The sequence below is a fragment of the Argopecten irradians genome, chromosome 16, assembly GCF_041381155.1.
Source record: "Argopecten irradians isolate NY chromosome 16, Ai_NY, whole genome shotgun sequence".
NCBI classification, from domain to species: Eukaryota; Metazoa; Mollusca; class Bivalvia; order Pectinida; family Pectinidae; genus Argopecten; species Argopecten irradians.
The window spans coordinates 12,428,261-12,448,735 of NC_091149.1; the positions used below are offsets into that span (position 1 = coordinate 12,428,261).

The 20,475-nt window shown below is 34.1% G+C and overlaps 1 protein-coding gene across 1 annotated transcript in view; it reads right to left on the minus strand.

The window, feature by feature from the left end:
- The window catches only part of LOC138309993 (neurogenic locus Notch protein-like), a 53,899-nt gene that overhangs the window by 14,143 nt on the left and 19,281 nt on the right, over positions 1-20,475 (minus strand). The window contains exons 11-32 of the mRNA XM_069251144.1: positions 19,539-19,655; positions 19,061-19,174; positions 18,856-18,972; positions 18,481-18,594; positions 17,280-17,396; positions 16,900-17,013; positions 16,590-16,706; positions 15,931-16,044; positions 15,430-15,546; positions 14,685-14,798; positions 13,982-14,098; positions 13,338-13,451; positions 5,020-5,136; positions 4,593-4,706; positions 4,241-4,357; positions 3,368-3,481; positions 3,002-3,118; positions 2,765-2,878; positions 2,323-2,439; positions 1,232-1,345; positions 747-863; positions 334-514 (exon numbers count right to left, since the gene is read on the minus strand). Of these exons, the coding sequence (XP_069107245.1) occupies positions 334-514; positions 747-863; positions 1,232-1,345; positions 2,323-2,439; positions 2,765-2,878; positions 3,002-3,118; positions 3,368-3,481; positions 4,241-4,357; positions 4,593-4,706; positions 5,020-5,136; positions 13,338-13,451; positions 13,982-14,098; positions 14,685-14,798; positions 15,430-15,546; positions 15,931-16,044; positions 16,590-16,706; positions 16,900-17,013; positions 17,280-17,396; positions 18,481-18,594; positions 18,856-18,972; positions 19,061-19,174; positions 19,539-19,655 (2,608 nt within the window). The remainder of the gene's footprint in view (positions 1-333; positions 515-746; positions 864-1,231; positions 1,346-2,322; positions 2,440-2,764; positions 2,879-3,001; positions 3,119-3,367; positions 3,482-4,240; positions 4,358-4,592; positions 4,707-5,019; positions 5,137-13,337; positions 13,452-13,981; positions 14,099-14,684; positions 14,799-15,429; positions 15,547-15,930; positions 16,045-16,589; positions 16,707-16,899; positions 17,014-17,279; positions 17,397-18,480; positions 18,595-18,855; positions 18,973-19,060; positions 19,175-19,538; positions 19,656-20,475) is intronic.

The window sequence follows — 20,475 nt, forward strand, 5'->3', positions numbered from 1 at the left end:
ACATATATCACGCATTTGTATCTATGTTGTTGAATTCAGTCTTATTTAAGCAGATTTAAATAAATAGAATAACCTTTATTATAATATTTATTTATTCTGTACCAGTTAAATAAAGATAATATCATTCAGTGATGCAGTTAGTACAGGTGTTATATTTCTGTTCTAATTTTTTCAGTCGTTTATCGACCAAATGCCACCAATCTTTGCACTGTAATATAATCAAATTCAACAAATTCGTGCACAAAGACAAAATTATGTCTTAAGCTTGAAGAAAACATATAAAAAAGACAACAAAAACAAAATATAAACACTTCAGATTCAAACGCTACAAACCTGAAAATAAAAATATCCTGAGCTGTGTCCTCAATGACGCATGTCCATGACGTAATAGTTGTAGATGACACAACCACCGACCAACCAGATACTTGGGAACTGGAGAACGTGAATGTGACGTCACTGTCATGTTGACTGTCCCACCATTTGTTGTCCCAGGTTAGCGGGAATATACATGCTCCTTTCGGAAAAAAGATATAGTATGTTTGTTGAGAAAAAGTAAAAAAAAGTTATCGTCTGGAAACGAAATCCGGACAGACAGACACTATAAAGATAGCACATGCTATTTATGTACTCGATTTCTGCTGAACCTCTGTAATACTCAGTGATAAGCATAAACTAAAAGGCCTAATCTCTAGACAAAGATGAAATATCGAATATATAATGTTCTGTCATAGGGGATTTATACTCACTTTTATTTTCGCAGTTCGTGCCATAATAGCCTACGACACATGAACAAACGTGCGACCCCGATGACGGGTTGCTACAAGAAGCGCCATTTTGACATGGATTGTTTATCTGACATGGATCTGAGGAGAACAACAAGAAATGTCACGGAAATAATAATACACAGTTACGTGCATACTAATAATTAAACATATTTAAACATATCGCAATGAAGTAAACTGCATCACTTTATTGTGATATTATTCTATATGCAGGATGCATCCCCATAATTGAAATTTCATTAATTGATTCAGTCAGTAAAGCAAAAATGATGGAGTCAAACGTGCAATATATATTGCATTTTTCCTAATGTAAAAGTATGAAAATATGGAAAACAACAGTTATTATAAATGCATCAAAAGCCTTTTAGCCTAGAATAATGCCCCAATCTGTATATTCTAGCTGTATATCCTTTGATGAGGACAAAATCGACTGATATGGCCATACTTACTAGCATATGTACAGTTGTCACCACTATATCCGCTAGCACATGTGCATTGATATGACAAACCACTACTCTGGCAACTTCCGCCATTCTCACAAGGATTTGAGAGGACACAGGGTACTTCGTAATAAAAAGAAAATTAATTTGATTAATGACAAAAATATTTAAAACTCAACAAAACTAGAACACTGACACGTCAGAAAGGGCCCCGCTATGTGTCTGACGTGCCAAGATGACTGATTTGCAGCCATTTTGATTCAAATCATATTGACTTTAATTAATATATTAAGCAATGAATAATTTTATTTATTATGTCATAACAAATTGTAAATAAGTCCAAAAATGGAAAATGTGTCCACAACCTTTGATGCAGTGACCCCATGATCTTACCTTTGGTCAGTCAAAACTTTGGTGAGTTGACTTCTTGTTTAATTCTGAACAACTCTGCTTCATTATAAATGTTGTAGCAAAATGTTCATGAGAAAATAATTTTTTTTAAATTTGACCTTGACCTTTGACTTAGTAACCTTGGCCCATGACCTTACCTTTGGACAGTCAACTCCTTGTTTAATTCTGAACAACTTTGCATCATAATGTTATAACAAAATGTTTATCAGTTAAGAGCAACAACATTGTGATTTTTTTAAATGATAAAATCCAAGATGGCCGATTTTTTAATTTAATTTCAGCCTGAAAAATTACCAAGAAGATCTAGGATGGATGGGGAATCATCATGTAAAATATGGGGAAAATACTCCACTCCCTTCCATCATTAATGTGCAAAAGAAAAAAAACGGACAGACGGACGGACGGAAGGACAGACGGACGGACGGACAACCTGATTACTATAGGGCACCCGCATCTCGATGCGGGCCCTAATAACGATGTCCATTTATCAGAACTGATAATCTTAGTAAAAATGGATAGCAGTAAAAATAATATGATTCACAAGGAATGGCTTAATGAAGCCTTACTTTCGCTAATGCATGTAAGGTAAATTCGATTTATGACAAGAATACTTAAAAAAATTCAACCAACTCAAAATAGCGATGTTCTAGGAATATGGATAGCAGTTAGAATAACACGAGAAAGCTTACTTTCGCTATCGCATGTTGTTCCACTGTATCCGGTTGAACATGCGCAGGAATAACTTCCGGATGATGGATTAGAACAGGTTGCACCGTTCAAGCATGGATTTGTTGTTATACAAGGATCTACAACGGAAACAAATAAAATAAAAAATAAAAATAAATCGTAGAAATTAAAATTCATATAGAGCTACATGTATTGCATTCTATTGAAACTATTTCGCTATGATGGTCTACAAATAATCTTAACAATATTTGCGCATTGAAACAAAATATCATATTCCCCTCTCATGTGTCAACAACCTTCTCGAAATTGATTTGACTAAAGTATCATTTACAATGTACGTAGTTTGTCTATACAGGCTAAATATATTGCTGTTGTAAAAATATTTGATAGCACTGTTATTAAATCGTGTATTAAAATTAACTATCGCAGCTAATTAAACATTACCTGACCAAGTACAATTAGTATCGCTGTATCCGTTGACGCATGCGCAGGTGTATGAAAAACCGGAAGGTTGGCATGTTCCCCCATTCTGGCAAGGATTAGACAGCACACACGGTACTAGATTTAAAAAAATAGATAGTTACAAATTCTCGAAAGGCACATTTCAAATGGTAAATTATAAAACAGAAAACAATTTTCATTTTCTTATTTCTAGTTTCACGAATAATAATTTATACTTACGTTCACTTTCGCAGTCTCCTCCACTGTAACCAGATGCGCATGCACACGTATAGGTATCGGAAGATGGATTTGCGCATGTCGCACCATTTTGACAAGGGGTATCGACAATACAGGAATCTTAAAATCAAATTAACACAAAGAAATAAAATCAAGTTAAAATGGAATTATAATAATACATCATAATAGTTTCGTGAATGACACATATACGATCTGTACTACCCTATGATGAGATTTTAGCATCATCCTTGTACCTTTTTGCGTAACACTACATAGACATAAAATTATATATGCTATGAGTAGTAGGAAAGTTTAATGCTCGAAAATACTGTTTGCATAAAGAAGTATTGTTTATACTGAATATCTTACCTTTATAAGTACAGTTGGTGTCACTGTATCCTGATACGCATGCGCATGTGTAGTCAAATCCAGATGGCTGACATGTTCCGCCATTTTGACACGGGAGGTCGATTATACAAGGTACTGTAGGATAACAACACTCCATCATAAGGCATACAAAGTACTTAGAACAAAGATTGTTATAGAGTACACTGTCTTGTATCATACCTACAGTCAAATGATTTCCATTTCATTAAATATACTTCTGATTTCAACAATTTCATCTCAAATTTCTCGAGAAATGCTTGTATTATCATTGCAAAAACTTTAGAAGATTACGTGGGTGTAGACTATGTTCGTTTTAAATTTTGGAAGATGTAAAATGTTGTCACAGAATAGTAATAGGTTGTTTACCATAAGATCAGTACCAGGAGTGTCGTATACTAGTGTATAGCGCTTACTGTTTAATTAGGATAAAGTATATGTATAACTTTAAGAACTATAAGGCAAAGAAGTAATTCTAAGTGTGAACAAAAGATTGTCGAATTTTCGAGGCGATCTGCCCCTTTGTCAAGACAAAACTTTAAGAACTGTAATATTGATAGCTTGTATATGAACTGCGTTTTTAAACATGAAATTGCTTGTACAAATATAAGTGCAGCAAATACCATGATGAAATAACATTATTTGATATCAAGACCTTGAGATAAAATTTCGTTCGAATTTTTGCTTGACTCCAAGGTAGACTGTAAAAACTTGTAATAGAAGTAACTTTTTGTTTGAAACATATCAATCTTACAATTTACTACCTTAAATATGACTAAATATGTAAATTCTCATTTAAAATGCTAATTTATATATCTACCGTTCGGAATTTTTAGCCAAATAGACCTCTCAACTTACACTTGTTATCACAATCTGAGCCACTGTAACCATTTACGCATGTGCACGTGTAGGTCCCGGATGATGGGTTGATGCACGTGGCTCCATTCTGGCATGGTGACGTCAACACACATGGGTCTGAAAAAATATAGATTATTAAGTATCATTTTCAGGATTAGTATATCCTTCATATTAGGATCATTTTACTGTTGTTATACTGTCTTTGTAGATAGGTATTATGACGTCATCATTTTAGCGGAAATAACGTTATTTCTTTAATAATGTGACGTTATGCTCACAAAAACATGAGGTAACAATCAGCACCAATGCACAAGGACATATATCTCTGTAATATACAAATGAATTATTGTACCTGATAGTTCACAGTTGTCCCCGCTGTACCCCGCCACACATCCACACGTGTAATTAAAGCCTACTGGCTGACAAGTTCCTCCGTTTTGGCACGGCGTACCCAGCTCACATGGTACTGAAAGTAAGAATGAAATGATATTCTTGAAAGTGTATTTGCTCGAGGCTTTTTGATCTACTTTTTCATTATGGCGTCCTTATATCCCACCATTCTTTGCCATGCCACATTTTGTCGAAACCATTCGATCCAGTTCTTATCAAGCTGCACATTTCATTTAATTCTATACAAAATATCATAATCTCTATAGCAACTTCGTTGGTCAAAGGTACAATTAACTATAACATTCTATGCATCATAAAATACAAAGGCCTAAACGAAAGAAATGATAATCTTTGAAATACTTCATTACCCTGAAAAAGTCGACACTTACACGTGTTTTCACAGTTAGTTCCACTGTAGCCCGTCCCGCACGTGCAGGTGTACACATGTGATGAAGGATTATTGCACGTGGCACTATTCTGGCAAGGAGAGGTCAATGTACACGGATCTAAAATACACAATGCTTATGTTTTTAAACTTGTTTATGGGCATTGCCGGTATCATTGCAAAATTATTACAGGCACTTCAATTCTGTTATGTACATTGATTTTTTTTATTTGATTGGACAATCTTTCATCGACTTGAATCTTGAAATAAAATTTTTAAAAATATGATTTCAACATTATCACTACTATTGTATTACAAATGGAATGTACTGTTACTCACGGAGCTTATGTGTATATGTAAGTATTGCAAATAGTAATATTACCTGACCAAGTACAATTAGTATCACTATATCCGTTAGCGCATGCGCAAGTATATTCAAAACCGGAAGGTTGGCATGTTCCTCCATTCTGACAGGGATTTGATAGTTCACATGGCACTAAAAATTCAAGGTCGGTCGCATCATTAATGACAAGTGCAGTAATACAAAGTATAAAGATAAACCATTTATAAGTCATTCCTGTTTTGTAATACATTAAAACTGTATATTTTCGTTCGTTTTTTTCTGTTTTTAAATCTTTGGTTAATATAATCCACCGCTGACAAATGGTATTTTTTCACTATCAAAAACAGGAGCAGACGATTTAGTATTTTTCTTCAGTTACAAAAGTTACTTACTTTACACCATAACCACCATTGAAAAGTTTGAGCTTCTAAATTTACTTCAAGTTAAAAATATGAAAAATAATTAATTGCATCCCGAAAAAAATCTGTGGCACTATATCCTATATTAAATGAAGTACTGATGCGCATGCATCAAAGGCAAAATAAATTTTTATATATTATTTTTTGTGTTAATTAGACATATATATATATACGATTAAACACCAATTATTGTTCAAATGATGAATATCATTTATGCTCTGTCGTTTTTAAATCTTTGGTTAATATAATAATGTAATATAATTTGTTAATCGAATGTTTTCTCTCTAAATGCATCACAATATAACGTCTTTACTTGTTAAAACATCAAATAAATAATTCTTTATAAATATTTTCATCTTACATTCACTTTCGCAGTCACCGCCGCTGTAACCGGCTGTACAGGAACACGTGTATGTACCGGAAGACGAGCTTGCGCATGTTGCACCATTCTGGCAAGGAACATCCACCACACAGGAATCTTGAAATGAGATAGAAATTAAAACTTCAATGCAGAAAAGTAAATTTAGAACTTAAATTGTGAATGACACTTCATCAGCCTTTTTTATAGACAATGACATGTTAATTTTAAAAAATTTGAAATTGCAAACAAATTATCTGTTTGAACCATATATAGAGATATGAAAATTCACACTGATAATTGTAACACACTTAAAGTCGTCACTGAGAAAACGAGTCGCACTTAGTAAAAGTATATAATGTTTTATCCATTCAAGCAATTTACATGCGATGCGTAAATTGTACGTATATGGAAGCATATTTCCGTCATCGTGTTACTGCATGTCGCGTTACGGTACTCGACTTTGCCGAGATACCTTGTTAATAACTCGACTTGTCCACATTATAATCTTGGTTAGTCGATATTATCGCGGCTTGCAATCATGGAGATCAGCGTAATAAAACAGAGGAATTTTCAAAACCGACTTCCCGACATAAATATCGCACAAAGTTGCGAGGTATACGCATGTGGGTTTTATCCGCTGATGACAATATCTCAATTATTGCTTATAGTAGTTTTTACTAATGATATGTCTACAGTTTTCATAAAGATGGTTCATGAAATGTTATTTCTTTTGTATGGTTTTTACAGTTTAAAAATCTACGTTAAGAAATAGCCTATGCCAACACACAATACAAGACAATTTCTGCGGATTATCCACTACAAAGTATTGTATTAGATATCCAACAATATATCACATTTACATTAATGGCGTTGTGGGTCAAATTATAAAGGAAAACACAAAGAAAATGTGTGTATGCAAATATGTTTTTGCATGCAATGATGCGTTAACTAAAAAAAAAAGATCGTATCATATGTACATAGTACATCAATAAATCGTACAGAATATGATTACATTATATGCATTGTAAGCTAGGAAACATCCAACAACATTATGCAAATTTATCAACATATTGGATTAAAATAATCCAGAACCTTTATTTATTTATTCCCAGTTGGTACAAGATTCACATGCAAACTCATACTCGACATGTTTTGCTACATTTACTTTAGAATTAGTACGAATTAATGCAGATTTTCCTGGAAGATTTTCCGCAGAATTCATTTGTAGACACATTTCACTCCAGATTATCATGGTGATTTAGGTGATGTTTTTTCCTTTGATGATGCTGTCACAATAAATAGCCAGAGAAGTTAACTCTCGTCGCTATCATCCTCCTGGTTGTATCCATTGGTCCAGATTTGACGGCAATGTTAAAATTTACATTACGGACCTTTATGTTAATGTTGTTTACGTGCTGTACTGACAAACATCTTCTATTCAGCAACACGCTGCATGATTGCATTGTGTGAATCCATATCTACAATGCCAAGCACAAAGTATATTTACAAATCGGGTGTCGACTACATGTTTACTAGCGTGGATGTGAATAGTTATGAAAAGCAGCTTAAAGCGTTAACCGAGAGTCATCAATAAAGACAATTTAAGGTGTATTCTATTATTTTGAAGTAAACATAAATATTGCAAGCCAATTTCGAATTAAGCAAATGTGATTAAAATAAAATGAATCAGGAACATCTAAGGTAAGCGTGTGTGTAAACAACCAAAGAAATCTAAATAAAAACCTAACATATACATAGGTTATCTGTTGTTTACCCAAGGCGGGGATATTTTTTTTCTCTCCAAAATGTTCCTAGACTTCCTGATTACGAGTATGAATACCACTCAAATGCAGTGACAGTGACACAATAAAGCATACTTAACATCACCAATTCTACCAAAATTATAATCACAAAAATAGTAGATATGTCGGAAAATTTCACTTTGACCCCAATACTTATTTTTTTTTACCTTTTCAGTACCAATAATTACAATAAGGCAAAAGGTCCACAAAAAGCACTGGCTGAAATATTCATATCAATCTGTGACACATTCATTAAGATTGAAATGATAATTAAATAGAAGGTAACATTGTTTTGTAAATATGTTACCTTTATAGGTACAGTTGGTGTCGCTGTATCCTGATACGCATGCGCATGTGTAGTCAAATCCAGACGGCTGACAAGTTCCACCATTTTGACAAGGGAACTCGAGTATACAAGGTACTGTGGGATAAAATCAGAACATCCCATTAGAATGTACATAGACACCAATCAAAGAAGGGGGGATGGCATGTTAAGCCAATTTATATTCTAACTTATAGTGAAATTTTGATTTCAATTAAATTAATTTAAATTTGAAAACAAAACTGGAAAAGATGCCGTTATTGTGGAGATATTTCGTATAAATTCATAGAAGATCAAAAATGTTAATTTTTTAATTGGTTGTTTACCATTCGACCAGTTGCACGGTTTTCGTTGTCGTAGGTATATCTTCAAGGTAACATTGGGGCGCAATTAACCCTTCGGTAAATGACAGCCGAAGGCCGGATCTACCAAAATGTAGCCATCATAATTGCGCTCCATTGTGCTGTTAAATGTTTGTCTACTTCTATTGTCCCGTATTACTCTTCGCATCATATTATGTAATCCTGTCGTTTTGTGTGTCTTTATAAAGGGGCAGATCGCCTCGAAAATTTGACAATATTTTTTCACTCATTTTCAATTAGACCAAATATTTTAAAGTACACACTTTTAAAAAAAAATGATTTTTGAAATAATGTTCCGTGATTATTTACTACATATCATGCATTATTGGTCCTTACGTATATTGTCGCAATCAGGTCCGCTGTAACCATCTACGCATGTGCAGGTGTAAGTTCCAAATGATGGGCTGAAGCACGTGGCACCATTCTGACACGGTGACGTCACAATACATGGATCTACGTATTAGAATAAGAACATGACATTGATATTTTGATTAACCATATTTTGACTAAATACGTTTGTTCACGATTTCGCAAGCAAATTTGACTCATCAAAGCTTTCATTATTTACCTGACAGTTCACAGTTGTCCCCGCTGTACCCCGCCACACATCCACACGTGTAATTAAAGCCTACTGGCTGACAAGTTCCTCCGTTTTGGCACGGCGTACCCAGCTCACACGGTACTGTAAAATGTAACATGCTCGTTATTAATAGAAACCATATAAATTTCAAAAGAACTGTCTTCAATATTATGATGGAATTTACAAACCACACATGTAAAGATACTTTATATTGATGCGCAGTTGATGTTAGTAGACATAGCTTATGCTGGTGGTATCAGGATGTATCTTGGGGATATCGTGGACGACTTTCGCAACATTTTAAAATGTGAAAATGAGTGCATTACATTTGAAATGAATATTTGACTGATTTCTATATCAAAAGTAATATTATTCACACAAGCGCGTCTTAAAATTTGTTTTCGCAATATTCTGGTTATGAATAATATAGCGCTATGTTAAAGAAAAATGATGTTATTGAACATCCGAGTAGAGTTCATATCTGTATACACATATACCTTTTATACACATATGCCTTTTATATCCCTCTTGTAATTACTTTTCTTTCAATAAATTTGTACAATATGCATGTCCCGATGTTAGATATTTTCATGAATCGGAGTGTAGCAACAAACCATGTTCCAAATCTTGCAAAATCTTATATACTTGTAGTACATGTATGCATTGAAGCAGTAAAAGGAATTCCACCAATAAGATACCTTATAAAAGGAGGAGGATTCTTACATCACATCAAAATGAAATTGCGGAGTAAAATAAAATATTATTTGAAACTTGAACATAAACATGTTTAATGTATGCTCACGTTTATTTTCACAGTCGGTTCCACTATGACCATTAGCGCACGTGCATGTATACACATCTGATGAGGGGTTATCGCACGTGGCGCCATTTTGACAGGGAGACGTCAAAGTACAGGGGTCTAAAATAAAGTGTAACGTAAGTAATTTAAGATAAAAAAATGTCTTCATATTCTTATCAAACAATTTCACTTGTCGGAAAATATGTTTTGTGTTGGCTATGTGCTGTGTTGAGAATTTTTTTACTTTAAATCCAATTCTACAGTATCGAACACAACATTCTAACATAGCTCTTTTAGCAATCATTCCGATATATTCTACGTCGATTTGCTCTTACAAAATACTTCAAACCACTTAACTTTTGAGTATAGAACAGTTCGCGGTTTCGATCGGTGATCCTGACTGAAAATCACGCATTGATATAGCGGTATTTAATATACATGTACACTAATTGTTGAAACAGTTCCAGCTCTCTCGCGGAAATTTTTATATCACGATGAAACATTTACAGTAGTCCGAATAAAACAATATGATAACATCAAAATAAAATGGAAATAGTAAAAATTTTCAGACAATATTATCAAAATATATAATGATAGCATCATTGTAGCTTGGAACGTTAGACTTTCAACAATCCAACGCCAATTTTATATGTAAGAGGATCATAAGGCATTGACTGAAATATCCGGTACACCATCCATTTATCATAATTGATCTGGTAAATAATACATGGATTTTGAGAAGCAAACATAACTTCATACAATTATCTTACCTTTATAAGTGCAGTTGGTGTCACTGTATCCTGATACGCACGCGCATGTGTAGTCGAATCCAGACGGCTGACATGTCCCGCCATTTTGGCAAGGAAACTCGAGTATACAAGGTACTGCAAAAGAAAAACCAAAAAGACTCGTACGTGATTCTTATACCCATTAATGATAAAATAACAAAATATTCCCTTGGCAGTATTATAATCAAATTGAAATTAAAGATTATAAGTAACATCTGTCTTTTTTCTTCATTTATTACATTTTCGCAGCAATTATAAGGTTTTAGAGTGAACATAAAAGCGATATACTTTACTCCCGTGAAAATATCAATTTTGATGTTTTCATTCGCTCTTGACCAATCGGAATGGAGCATTGACAGTGAAAATATCATTTTGATTGTTACCTCATTTTTTTGTGTGCGAAAATTACATCATATTTTTGTGTAGATATATGACATTATGTTCACAAAAATACGACATAATAATCGCAAAGACAAACAACTGTGTAACATACAATGACAAAATAACCTTTGGCGGAAATTGTCGTAATAGTCTTTTAATATTTCTTCTTTCGAAATGAATCTGCAGCTCCAACCCGCGAATGAATGTAACCTCTAATATTTCATTTCGTACAATTTCAATTTCACTCACTTTTTTTTCACGGAACGAATTTTCGTGATCAATTCAATCTACCGCACAAGCGCGTAATTAATCATATATCCTTCAAAACATTTCATAATATTGTTTATCACATAACTGGCCAGTACATCCATGCCATATGGTAAATATTGTAAGACAAAGGTCTAATAACATTAGTATGACGCTACAAGTAATTGCAGATATGACGTAATAATCAGTATACTATTGCATGACTGTTTCGGTAGGCGTTTTGCCTATATTTCCAATAACACAGAAATGTGATAAATGCAATATAACACCCGTGTTTACGTAAAATAATTTGAAAAACAAAGAAACTTTAATATTTCCTATCACATAGCCACTCATTTAAGATTCTTCATTGCTAACATATCAAGAGTGGAGTTAATTGTTTACCGCAAAAGAAATATGTATTAATTAAATATTTCGCTCTTACAGGTGTTATCACAATCAGGTCCGCTATAGCCATCAACGCATGCGCAGGTGTAGGTCCCGGATGATGGGTTGATGCATGTGGCGCCATTATGACACGGTGACGATAATATACACGGATCTACCAAACAGAAACATGGAGGATTATTGAAAATTGCATTGAAACCATAGTTATAAGTAGTTATGCATACTTTATATAAACAACAACATCATATTTTTTTTCTTTCGTCAGTAACTTTTACCTGACAGTTCACAGTTGTCCCCGCTGTACCCCGCCACACATCCACACGTGTAATTAAAGCCTACTGGCTGACAAGTTCCTCCGTTCTGGCACGGTGTGCCCAGCTCACATGGTACTGAAAGCAATGTGAATCACACTGTTAAACTTATTCGATACCGTCTCATTCCGTTTTATGTGAAAAATATGAATATACATGTAAAACAAAAGATAATTATAATATTCTATTATGGCCCTTTCCAGAGGGAACAGTTCTCCTATAGTGTTGTCTGGCGAGGTATAGTTCCCGAGACGAAGACGAGGAGACTATACCTCGCCATACAACACTATAGGAGAACTGTTCCCTCTGGAAAGGGCCATAATATATTTAGTACGTCACATGACATTCATTATGACGTCATATATTTGGTCGCGTGCTTTTTCCCGGGGGACTATACTTTGGTATAGTTCCCGTAGTCAGGTATAGTCTCCCGAAGTCAAGAAGGACAGGGAACTATCGCAAAATAGACCATGGCTGTTATCCAATCGAATTCCTAGTAATTATCATGTGATGTACTAAAACATGTTAAATCCCCTTCCCCATTCATACCATTTGTAAATCAAACGACAATTCTAAAATATCTTAAATCGTCACTCCTTTCCTATTTGTAAACCATGAGACAATTCGAAATACCTCCCCTCCCAATATTTTTGTTTGACAACACAGAATATTATTGGAAAATATATGAACATTACAACAAAAAATATAATGATTCTTGCACATATCGTCCGTCAAACATTTTAGGTAAAAAAATAGATTTTGAAGAGATATAGTTTGTTTGATAACTGCCTATACCCACGTGTATTTTCACACTCGGTTCCACTATAACCAGTAGAGCACGTACAGGTATACACGTCTGATGACGGATTGTTGCACGTGGCGCCGTTTTGGCAGGGAGAAGTCAGAGTACAGGGATCTTAAAGCAAAAATAAACATTAGTTATATAATTAACCTCAATCGTAATGAAGTGAATGATTGTTCATTTTAAATATAACTGATATATAAAAATGTTATTTTCAGTCGAAAATATCAAAGATAATTGAATACGCTTTTACTTTGATGATCAATGAAACCTAATACCAAATTATCGTTACCACTATGCATCACACGTTGTCACAAAAGCGGTTACAGAAGGACGCTCTTTCTGTACATACAAAAACCATATAACTATTCTACAAATACGTAGCTCCCATACATTACCTGACCAAGTGCAATTTGTATCGCTGTATCCATCGGCGCATGCGCATGTATATGTAAAACCGGAAGGTTGACACAATCCCCCATTTTGACATGGGTTTGACAGAACACATGGTACTGCAAATACAACAAGAACTCTGTTTTGTTTACGTTTTTTGTCATTGTAAACTGCCATAGATTCAGTTGTATTTTTTTGACATACAACACAGATCATAAATAACTTTAATGATTTTTACGGCATGAACATTAAAGATGCTCCACCGCTGACAAATGATATTTTTTCACTATCAAAAACAGGAGGAGACGATTTAGTAATTTTCTTTATTTACAAAAGTTACTTACTTTACACCATTACCACCGTTAAAACGTTTGAGCTTCTAATTTTAATTCAAGTTAAAATATGAAATATAATTAATTGCATCCCGAAAAAATTCCGTGGCACTATATATCCTATATGGAATGAAGTACTGATTGCGCATGCACCAAAGGCGAAATAAATTATTTTATATTATTTTTTGTTTTAATTAGGCATATATATACACGATTAAACACCAATTATTGTTCAAATGAAGAATATCATTTATGATTTTTACGGCATGAACATTAAGGTCATTAATCAATACAGTATCAGTTAAGAATTTACTTACGTGCACTTTCACAATCTCCGCCACTATAACCGGAAGCGCAGGAACACGTGTAAGAACCGGAAGAGGGGTTTGCGCATGTTGCACCATTCTGACAAGGATCATCAACGATGCAGGGATCTGTTGAATGAAATAAAATTATTCTTAAAATAATTTTTTTGCTTGAAGGGAAAACAATAACCTCTTCTGAGAGAATATATAAAGAGTTCATAGATCACAGTTTGCCGTGTTAATTTGTATAACACTTAAGACGGTCGAACTATCTCCATTGGCTAAGACCTATTGTATTATGACAAAAGTAGTTTTTGCTCCTGCTTAGTGTTCATCATTTAGAGAGTAGGACGACGTGTTTAAGTGTGTTGCTCGGTGTCTTCAAATCGCATGTTTCAGAGAAATAATAGTGCTCTCAGTAGGTAATTCTTGAAATATTGCAAATATAATTTGATTATATATATAAAGATGGATCTTTTTTGAATTATTAGTAGATAAAGGTTATACAAAAGACTCTGCAAATCATTCTGAATGTCCACCTTATTAAACAAATATTGTCCCCAAATGTGTTTTCGGTACAAAGACTACACTTAATATCCACCCTCTATTGGCAACACGTGCACGAGACATGCATGGTGGAAGGAAAAAAAGAATAACAATGTAATTCGACCTAATCCTGGATATCTTGAAACGAATTTTCCTGAAATAATATTACCTTTATAAGTACAGTTGGTATCACTGTATCCTGATACGCATGCGCAGGTGTAGTCGAATCCTGACGACTGACATGTCCCGCCATTTTGACAAGGGAGATCAAGTATACAAGGTACTGTGGTGTAAAAAATAATTTAAAGATATATGTGCCGTAACTGGGCGAAAATTTTGACATGTGATTTTTTTCTTTTTTAACTTATTGTAATCCATATGGTTTGGTAAATTAAGTTCAGATGTCTTATAAACCTAAGCTACAACACAGCAATTATGTATTGTAAAACTATTGTTTTTTATGTCTGAAGTATGTTTAGATGGAAACATATTTGCAGAAATCACTTTACAATTACTAATAACACTATAAAATGTGCAATTAAAATGTAGACCACAACTTGGCTTCATGGTCTTACCGTATGTACTCATTTCACTTTAATATAGATGTAAATATAATGATTTTTGGCAGTACTGCCATAAATCATTTTCAGCTCTTATTTGTGCATGTAAAATTAAAACCTCTGCATTCAAAGTACTGGAATTCTCAAATTGTTAGTAACTTTTGGTGATGAATAACATATTAGAAGCTCATCTTAATTCGTGAGTATGAAAAATACGCACATATAACTTTAAGTGTTAAGACAGACAAATGATACGATACTGCAGGAAATTTAGTCAATACGCTCCAAACCCAATTCTTTCCATATTTTTTTAGTTTGAATAATGTAAACGCGTCTAAGCATTTTGAGTCTTACATTCGTTATCACAATCTGTTCCACTGAAACCATTTACGCATGTGCAGGTGTAGGTCCCGGATGATGGGTTAATGCACGTGGCGCCATTCTTGCATGGTGACGTCAGTATACATGGATCTGGAAAATGGAAAATTAATAAATTATTCGTGCGTTACACTTGCGGATTCTTGCCATTTATACTAAATCGAAATGGCATCTTTCGAGCATTACGAATATAAACCAATAAAAAATAAGTTTTAAAATGCATTAAATTACGTAATAAATCAAATTTAACGAATACAACATCTATTACGTCTCGTTTTCACCAAACCTGATATTTCAACGCCAAACGAAATACATCAGGTCCGCTATCTTAGATCAAAGTCGTATGCCTCAAGAAACGAACCAGTTACGTTCCATAACTGCAGAACCCACAAATGAATCACACAAGGTATTACTCAATCATTTTCAATAAATAGTTTCTTTTAAGTTATATATATATTCATCCAACATTTATGCTACCTGACAGTTCACAGTTGTCCCCGGTGTACCCCACCACACATCCACACGTGTAATTAAACCCTACTGGCTGGCAAGTTCCTCCGTTCTGGCATGGCGTACCTAGCTCACATGGTACTGTAAACATAAAGTATAATTATACCATTATGAAACAATACTGTTAAAACAAACCAAACCCAAAAAATGACAAAATGAAAATGAAAACGTTTATAAAGATCTATTTTAATATAAGGTATGTTCTCTCTATCACACCTTTTAAAATTGTTCCACATTACTGTATTACAGATTCCCTGAATTTTTGTAGACGTAATTTTATGAAATATCATACTTTTTCTTCAATGGTTTAGAGATTATGATTTGATCATTTGTTATAAGAATAAATACAATGCAAAAATAATGCATACAATGTTATATTCTAATTATGAGAACTTTGAAAATGTACAGTAAGCATGATTCGGAGAAGGAATACGTAAGGACATGATAAAGTAAAGATGTAGCCGATCTTTCCTGTTTCATACTGTTAAAGGCAGGCGATCTCCTAATTTTCATTCATGTCATCAGTGAAACAAAGTAATAAAGGTATGTAGTAAATTCAAATTATTATGTAGTTCTAAACATATTAATATATCAAAATGTATATATAGACAATGACCACTACTTACATTCATTTTCACAGTCGGTTCCACTATATCCAGACGCGCACGTGCATGTATACATGTTTGATGAAGGATTATTGCACGTGGCGCCATTTTGGCACGGAGAAGACCAAACACAAGGATCTATAAATAACAGCGATGTAAAAGTATAACTAGGATAATAATGTAAAAAGCAATAGAATAATTTATCTACATTATCATTTCTGTGCAAGATTACTAGTTCAATCAGCAACTAGACCAGATTAAACTTGAATTTCGATCGACTTAGAATTTCTAATCATAAGATTCGAATAAATTTTTATTGAATATACTTCACCTGACCATGTACAATTTGTATCGCTAAATCCGCTAGCGCATGCGCAGGTATATGTAAACCCAGATGGTTGGCATGTTCCTCCATTATCACAAGGATTCGATAGAACACATGGCACTAAAATAAGGGGAAAGATAAAGCATTTATGTTCCCAATGAAAAGATTCGTTTTGGCTGCCATTAACCTTGGTAAATAAGTTACATTATGAGCATAATAATGATGATAATATATTTCATAAAAAAATAATTCTTTTCCAAAAATATATCGAGTTAAATCATTGTTTCCAAGTTTAAAGTCGTAGCATATAATTAATTATCATTACAAATTGCTTGGTGTTAGTCTGGGCATTCACCAGAATTTTATCAATGATACAATATACTTACGCTCACTTTCACAGTCTCCGCCACTATAACCGGAAGCACAGGAACACGTGTAAGAGCCGGAAGAAGGGTTTGCGCATGTCGCGCCGTTCTGACAAGGAGCATCGACTATACAGGAATCTTTGAATTCGGATTAAAATATTGATCATATCTTATTACGAACACTATCATTGAATGAATAACCATTTTTCTTCCCATTGAATAGATAAATACATTTTCTATATTAAACATTGTAATGGTATATTCAAGCAATGAAATTTGATATTTCAAAACATACATGTTCTTTAAAAATAATGTCATGTTTACACATCATAATCTGCTGCTTCAATTTCTGAAAGGCAATTTTTGGGTTATATGTTCGTCATCAAAGATTTTGATAGTAAAACGATATGGCCTTCATTACCGAGACCAGTCTATAAAAGTGGTAGTATTATTACGCTGAATACATACAACATTAAAGAAGTGGAAATTTTTTTTCTGCCGTTTGGTATTAAATCCAGAGTAACCAGAGTGATTGTGCAGCGTGTTTCGATGTCATAACATTATACAATGGACAATTATTCCATCTTAAACATTTATACCACAGCTTCAAAAAACACATATGCACTCACCACACAAACATTTGGAAAAATTGGAAACTCATACAGATGAATCGTGATAATATCTTCATGAAATGAAATCTGAGGCACATACCAACAAAGACAATCATGGTAGACCCAAGCATTTCACAAAGGTGAGACCAACGCTTTATTGCAAAACAACTTTCTTTCGCGTGCGATTTACTTTCGCGAAATTCACGATCAAAGTAAATTCGCCAAAGTTGATGTCAGTGAATTAATATTTACATCATTGATATTGATAGGAAATTTCATCAAATGTTTAAATCCGCGAATCTTTGCGAATTTGTTTTGAAATGGAAATTGCGAAATTTAGTTGCCTCAAAAGAAATTTGGTTTACAGTGATTACATTTACCTGCTTCTGTAATGTGAGGCTTAAAACAAGATTCTTTGGTTTTAGAAATATTAACAAATGCTCCCATTCCTACTTGGTTTGAAATTTGAATTTGAAATGATGTTATTTCTTATGGTGGTCTTATGACGTAAAGGGAAAAAAATCACCGAGGACCTACAAATATGAAAAAATAAATGATAAATTTGGCCAACGCTAATTGACAAAAACTGAAACATTATAAAGAAACATTACCTTTATAAGTGCAGTTAGTGTCACTGTATCCTGATACGCATGCGCATGTGTAGTCAAATCCAGACGGCTGACATGTTCCGCCATTTTGACACGGAAGATCGATTATGCACGGTACTGTAGAAAAAAGTTTAATTTAGAATCAACGACTTTATACATATATAAAAATTGTTTATATGTATATAATAACATTGACACTTCTTTAAATACTAAAGTAATCTTTCTTTCTTAGGCTTAAAAACTACTGCGATAAAACAATGTAAAAGTATAAAAGAACGAACAAACAGTCTTCTTCATTTAAGAAAAAATAAGAAAAAACAATGATAATCGCAAGCTTAATAAACGAAATTCCTGCGTTGAATCAGCATTGAAACTTACATCTGTTATCGCAGTCCGTCCCACTGTAACCATTTACGCATGTGCACGTATAGGTCCCGGATGATGGGTTGATGCACGTGGCGCCATTCTGGCATGGTGACGTCAGAATGCATGGATCTAAAATGAGAATGGTATGACATAACTTATGTTTACATATTTTAATCCATCTTTAAAGAAACTTTACGTTGATCAATATTTATTTTACCTGAGAGTTCACAGTTGTCCCCGCTGTATCCCGCCACACATCCACACGTGTAATTAAACCCTACTGGCTGACAAGTTCCTCCGTTCTGGCACGGCGTACCCAACTCACATGGTACTGAAATGTTATTAAAAAGAAATTTCTGGGCAATAACCCAGACTTCGCAACATGTCTATTTGTTGAGCAAAATTATATAGGAAATAGACGAAAGAATGAAGATTACGTTATAAGAGATGGCTGATTGCCAAGCGGTCTGAGCCCAATAAAGATGATATATCACCGATAGATACATGTATAACAATACTGTTTTTGACCTCACAATAGTGGTTTTGATCTTGGCGAATGAAGTTCATTCAATACGGGCCGGACGGCTAAAGAATTTCGTTCTTCTGTGTGTGTTAACTATAACGAAACCATAAGAAGCTATAAGTTCTCAAAATTGTTAATATGTCACCTATCTATACCCCTCTGTATTACTCACGTGTATTTTCACAGTCGGTTCCACTATAAGCAGTAGCGCACGTGCAGGTATACACGTTTGAGGACGGGTTGTCACAGGTGGCGCCATTTTGGCACGGGGCAGACAAAGTACACGGATCTATGAACAAACGTCTTAGAAACATGATATATTATCATAAATGCAATAAAGTGACGGTCCGGATTGAAATGTTTTATAAACATGACATGTTATTATCAAAGTAATAGGGTTTTAGAGTTTGGATTTTATTTCATTACCGTTCTATTAACAGCCAGGTACATGTAGGGACGTGCTAGGTTTGTTGGTGGAGGAAAGCCGGAGTACCCGGAGAAAAACCACCGACCAGCGGTCAGTACCTGGCGACTTCCACACGTGGGATTCGACCTCACGACCCAGAGGTGATCGGTCTGGTGATTATATGTCGAGACATCTTAACCACACGGCCACCGCAGCCTCTAATGTTAATGGGCAGGACGTAAATGCAGGAATATTTAATACGAATAGCTAACAAAACATTTTTTACCGAAATAATTTTATTGAAGAAGTTATGTGTGTACATAGGTATGATAATGTCTGTGAGACTTTCTGGGGAGATCTGTATTTTTGAATTTTGACCTTGATGTGTTTTTGGTAATCAATCGAGCACTTTATCGCACTTTTGCATATGTTACATGTATTAGAGCCGGTATATTACTTCCTGCACACCTATCTAATGGTTATGATACATTGAACCTGTTCATTAACTACCTGATTTACACACGCTTAGAAAATTATTTAATATGGTACCGGGATTACTTTAACATTTCAAAAAGTGAAATATAAACTTCTAATGATAGTTGATCTTTTATGAAAAAAGATCGAACAGTAATTTAAACCCCATTCTAAGTTTGTATTTCTAATCCTGGACTAACCCTGTCGAACACACCTCGCGGTACGTAAA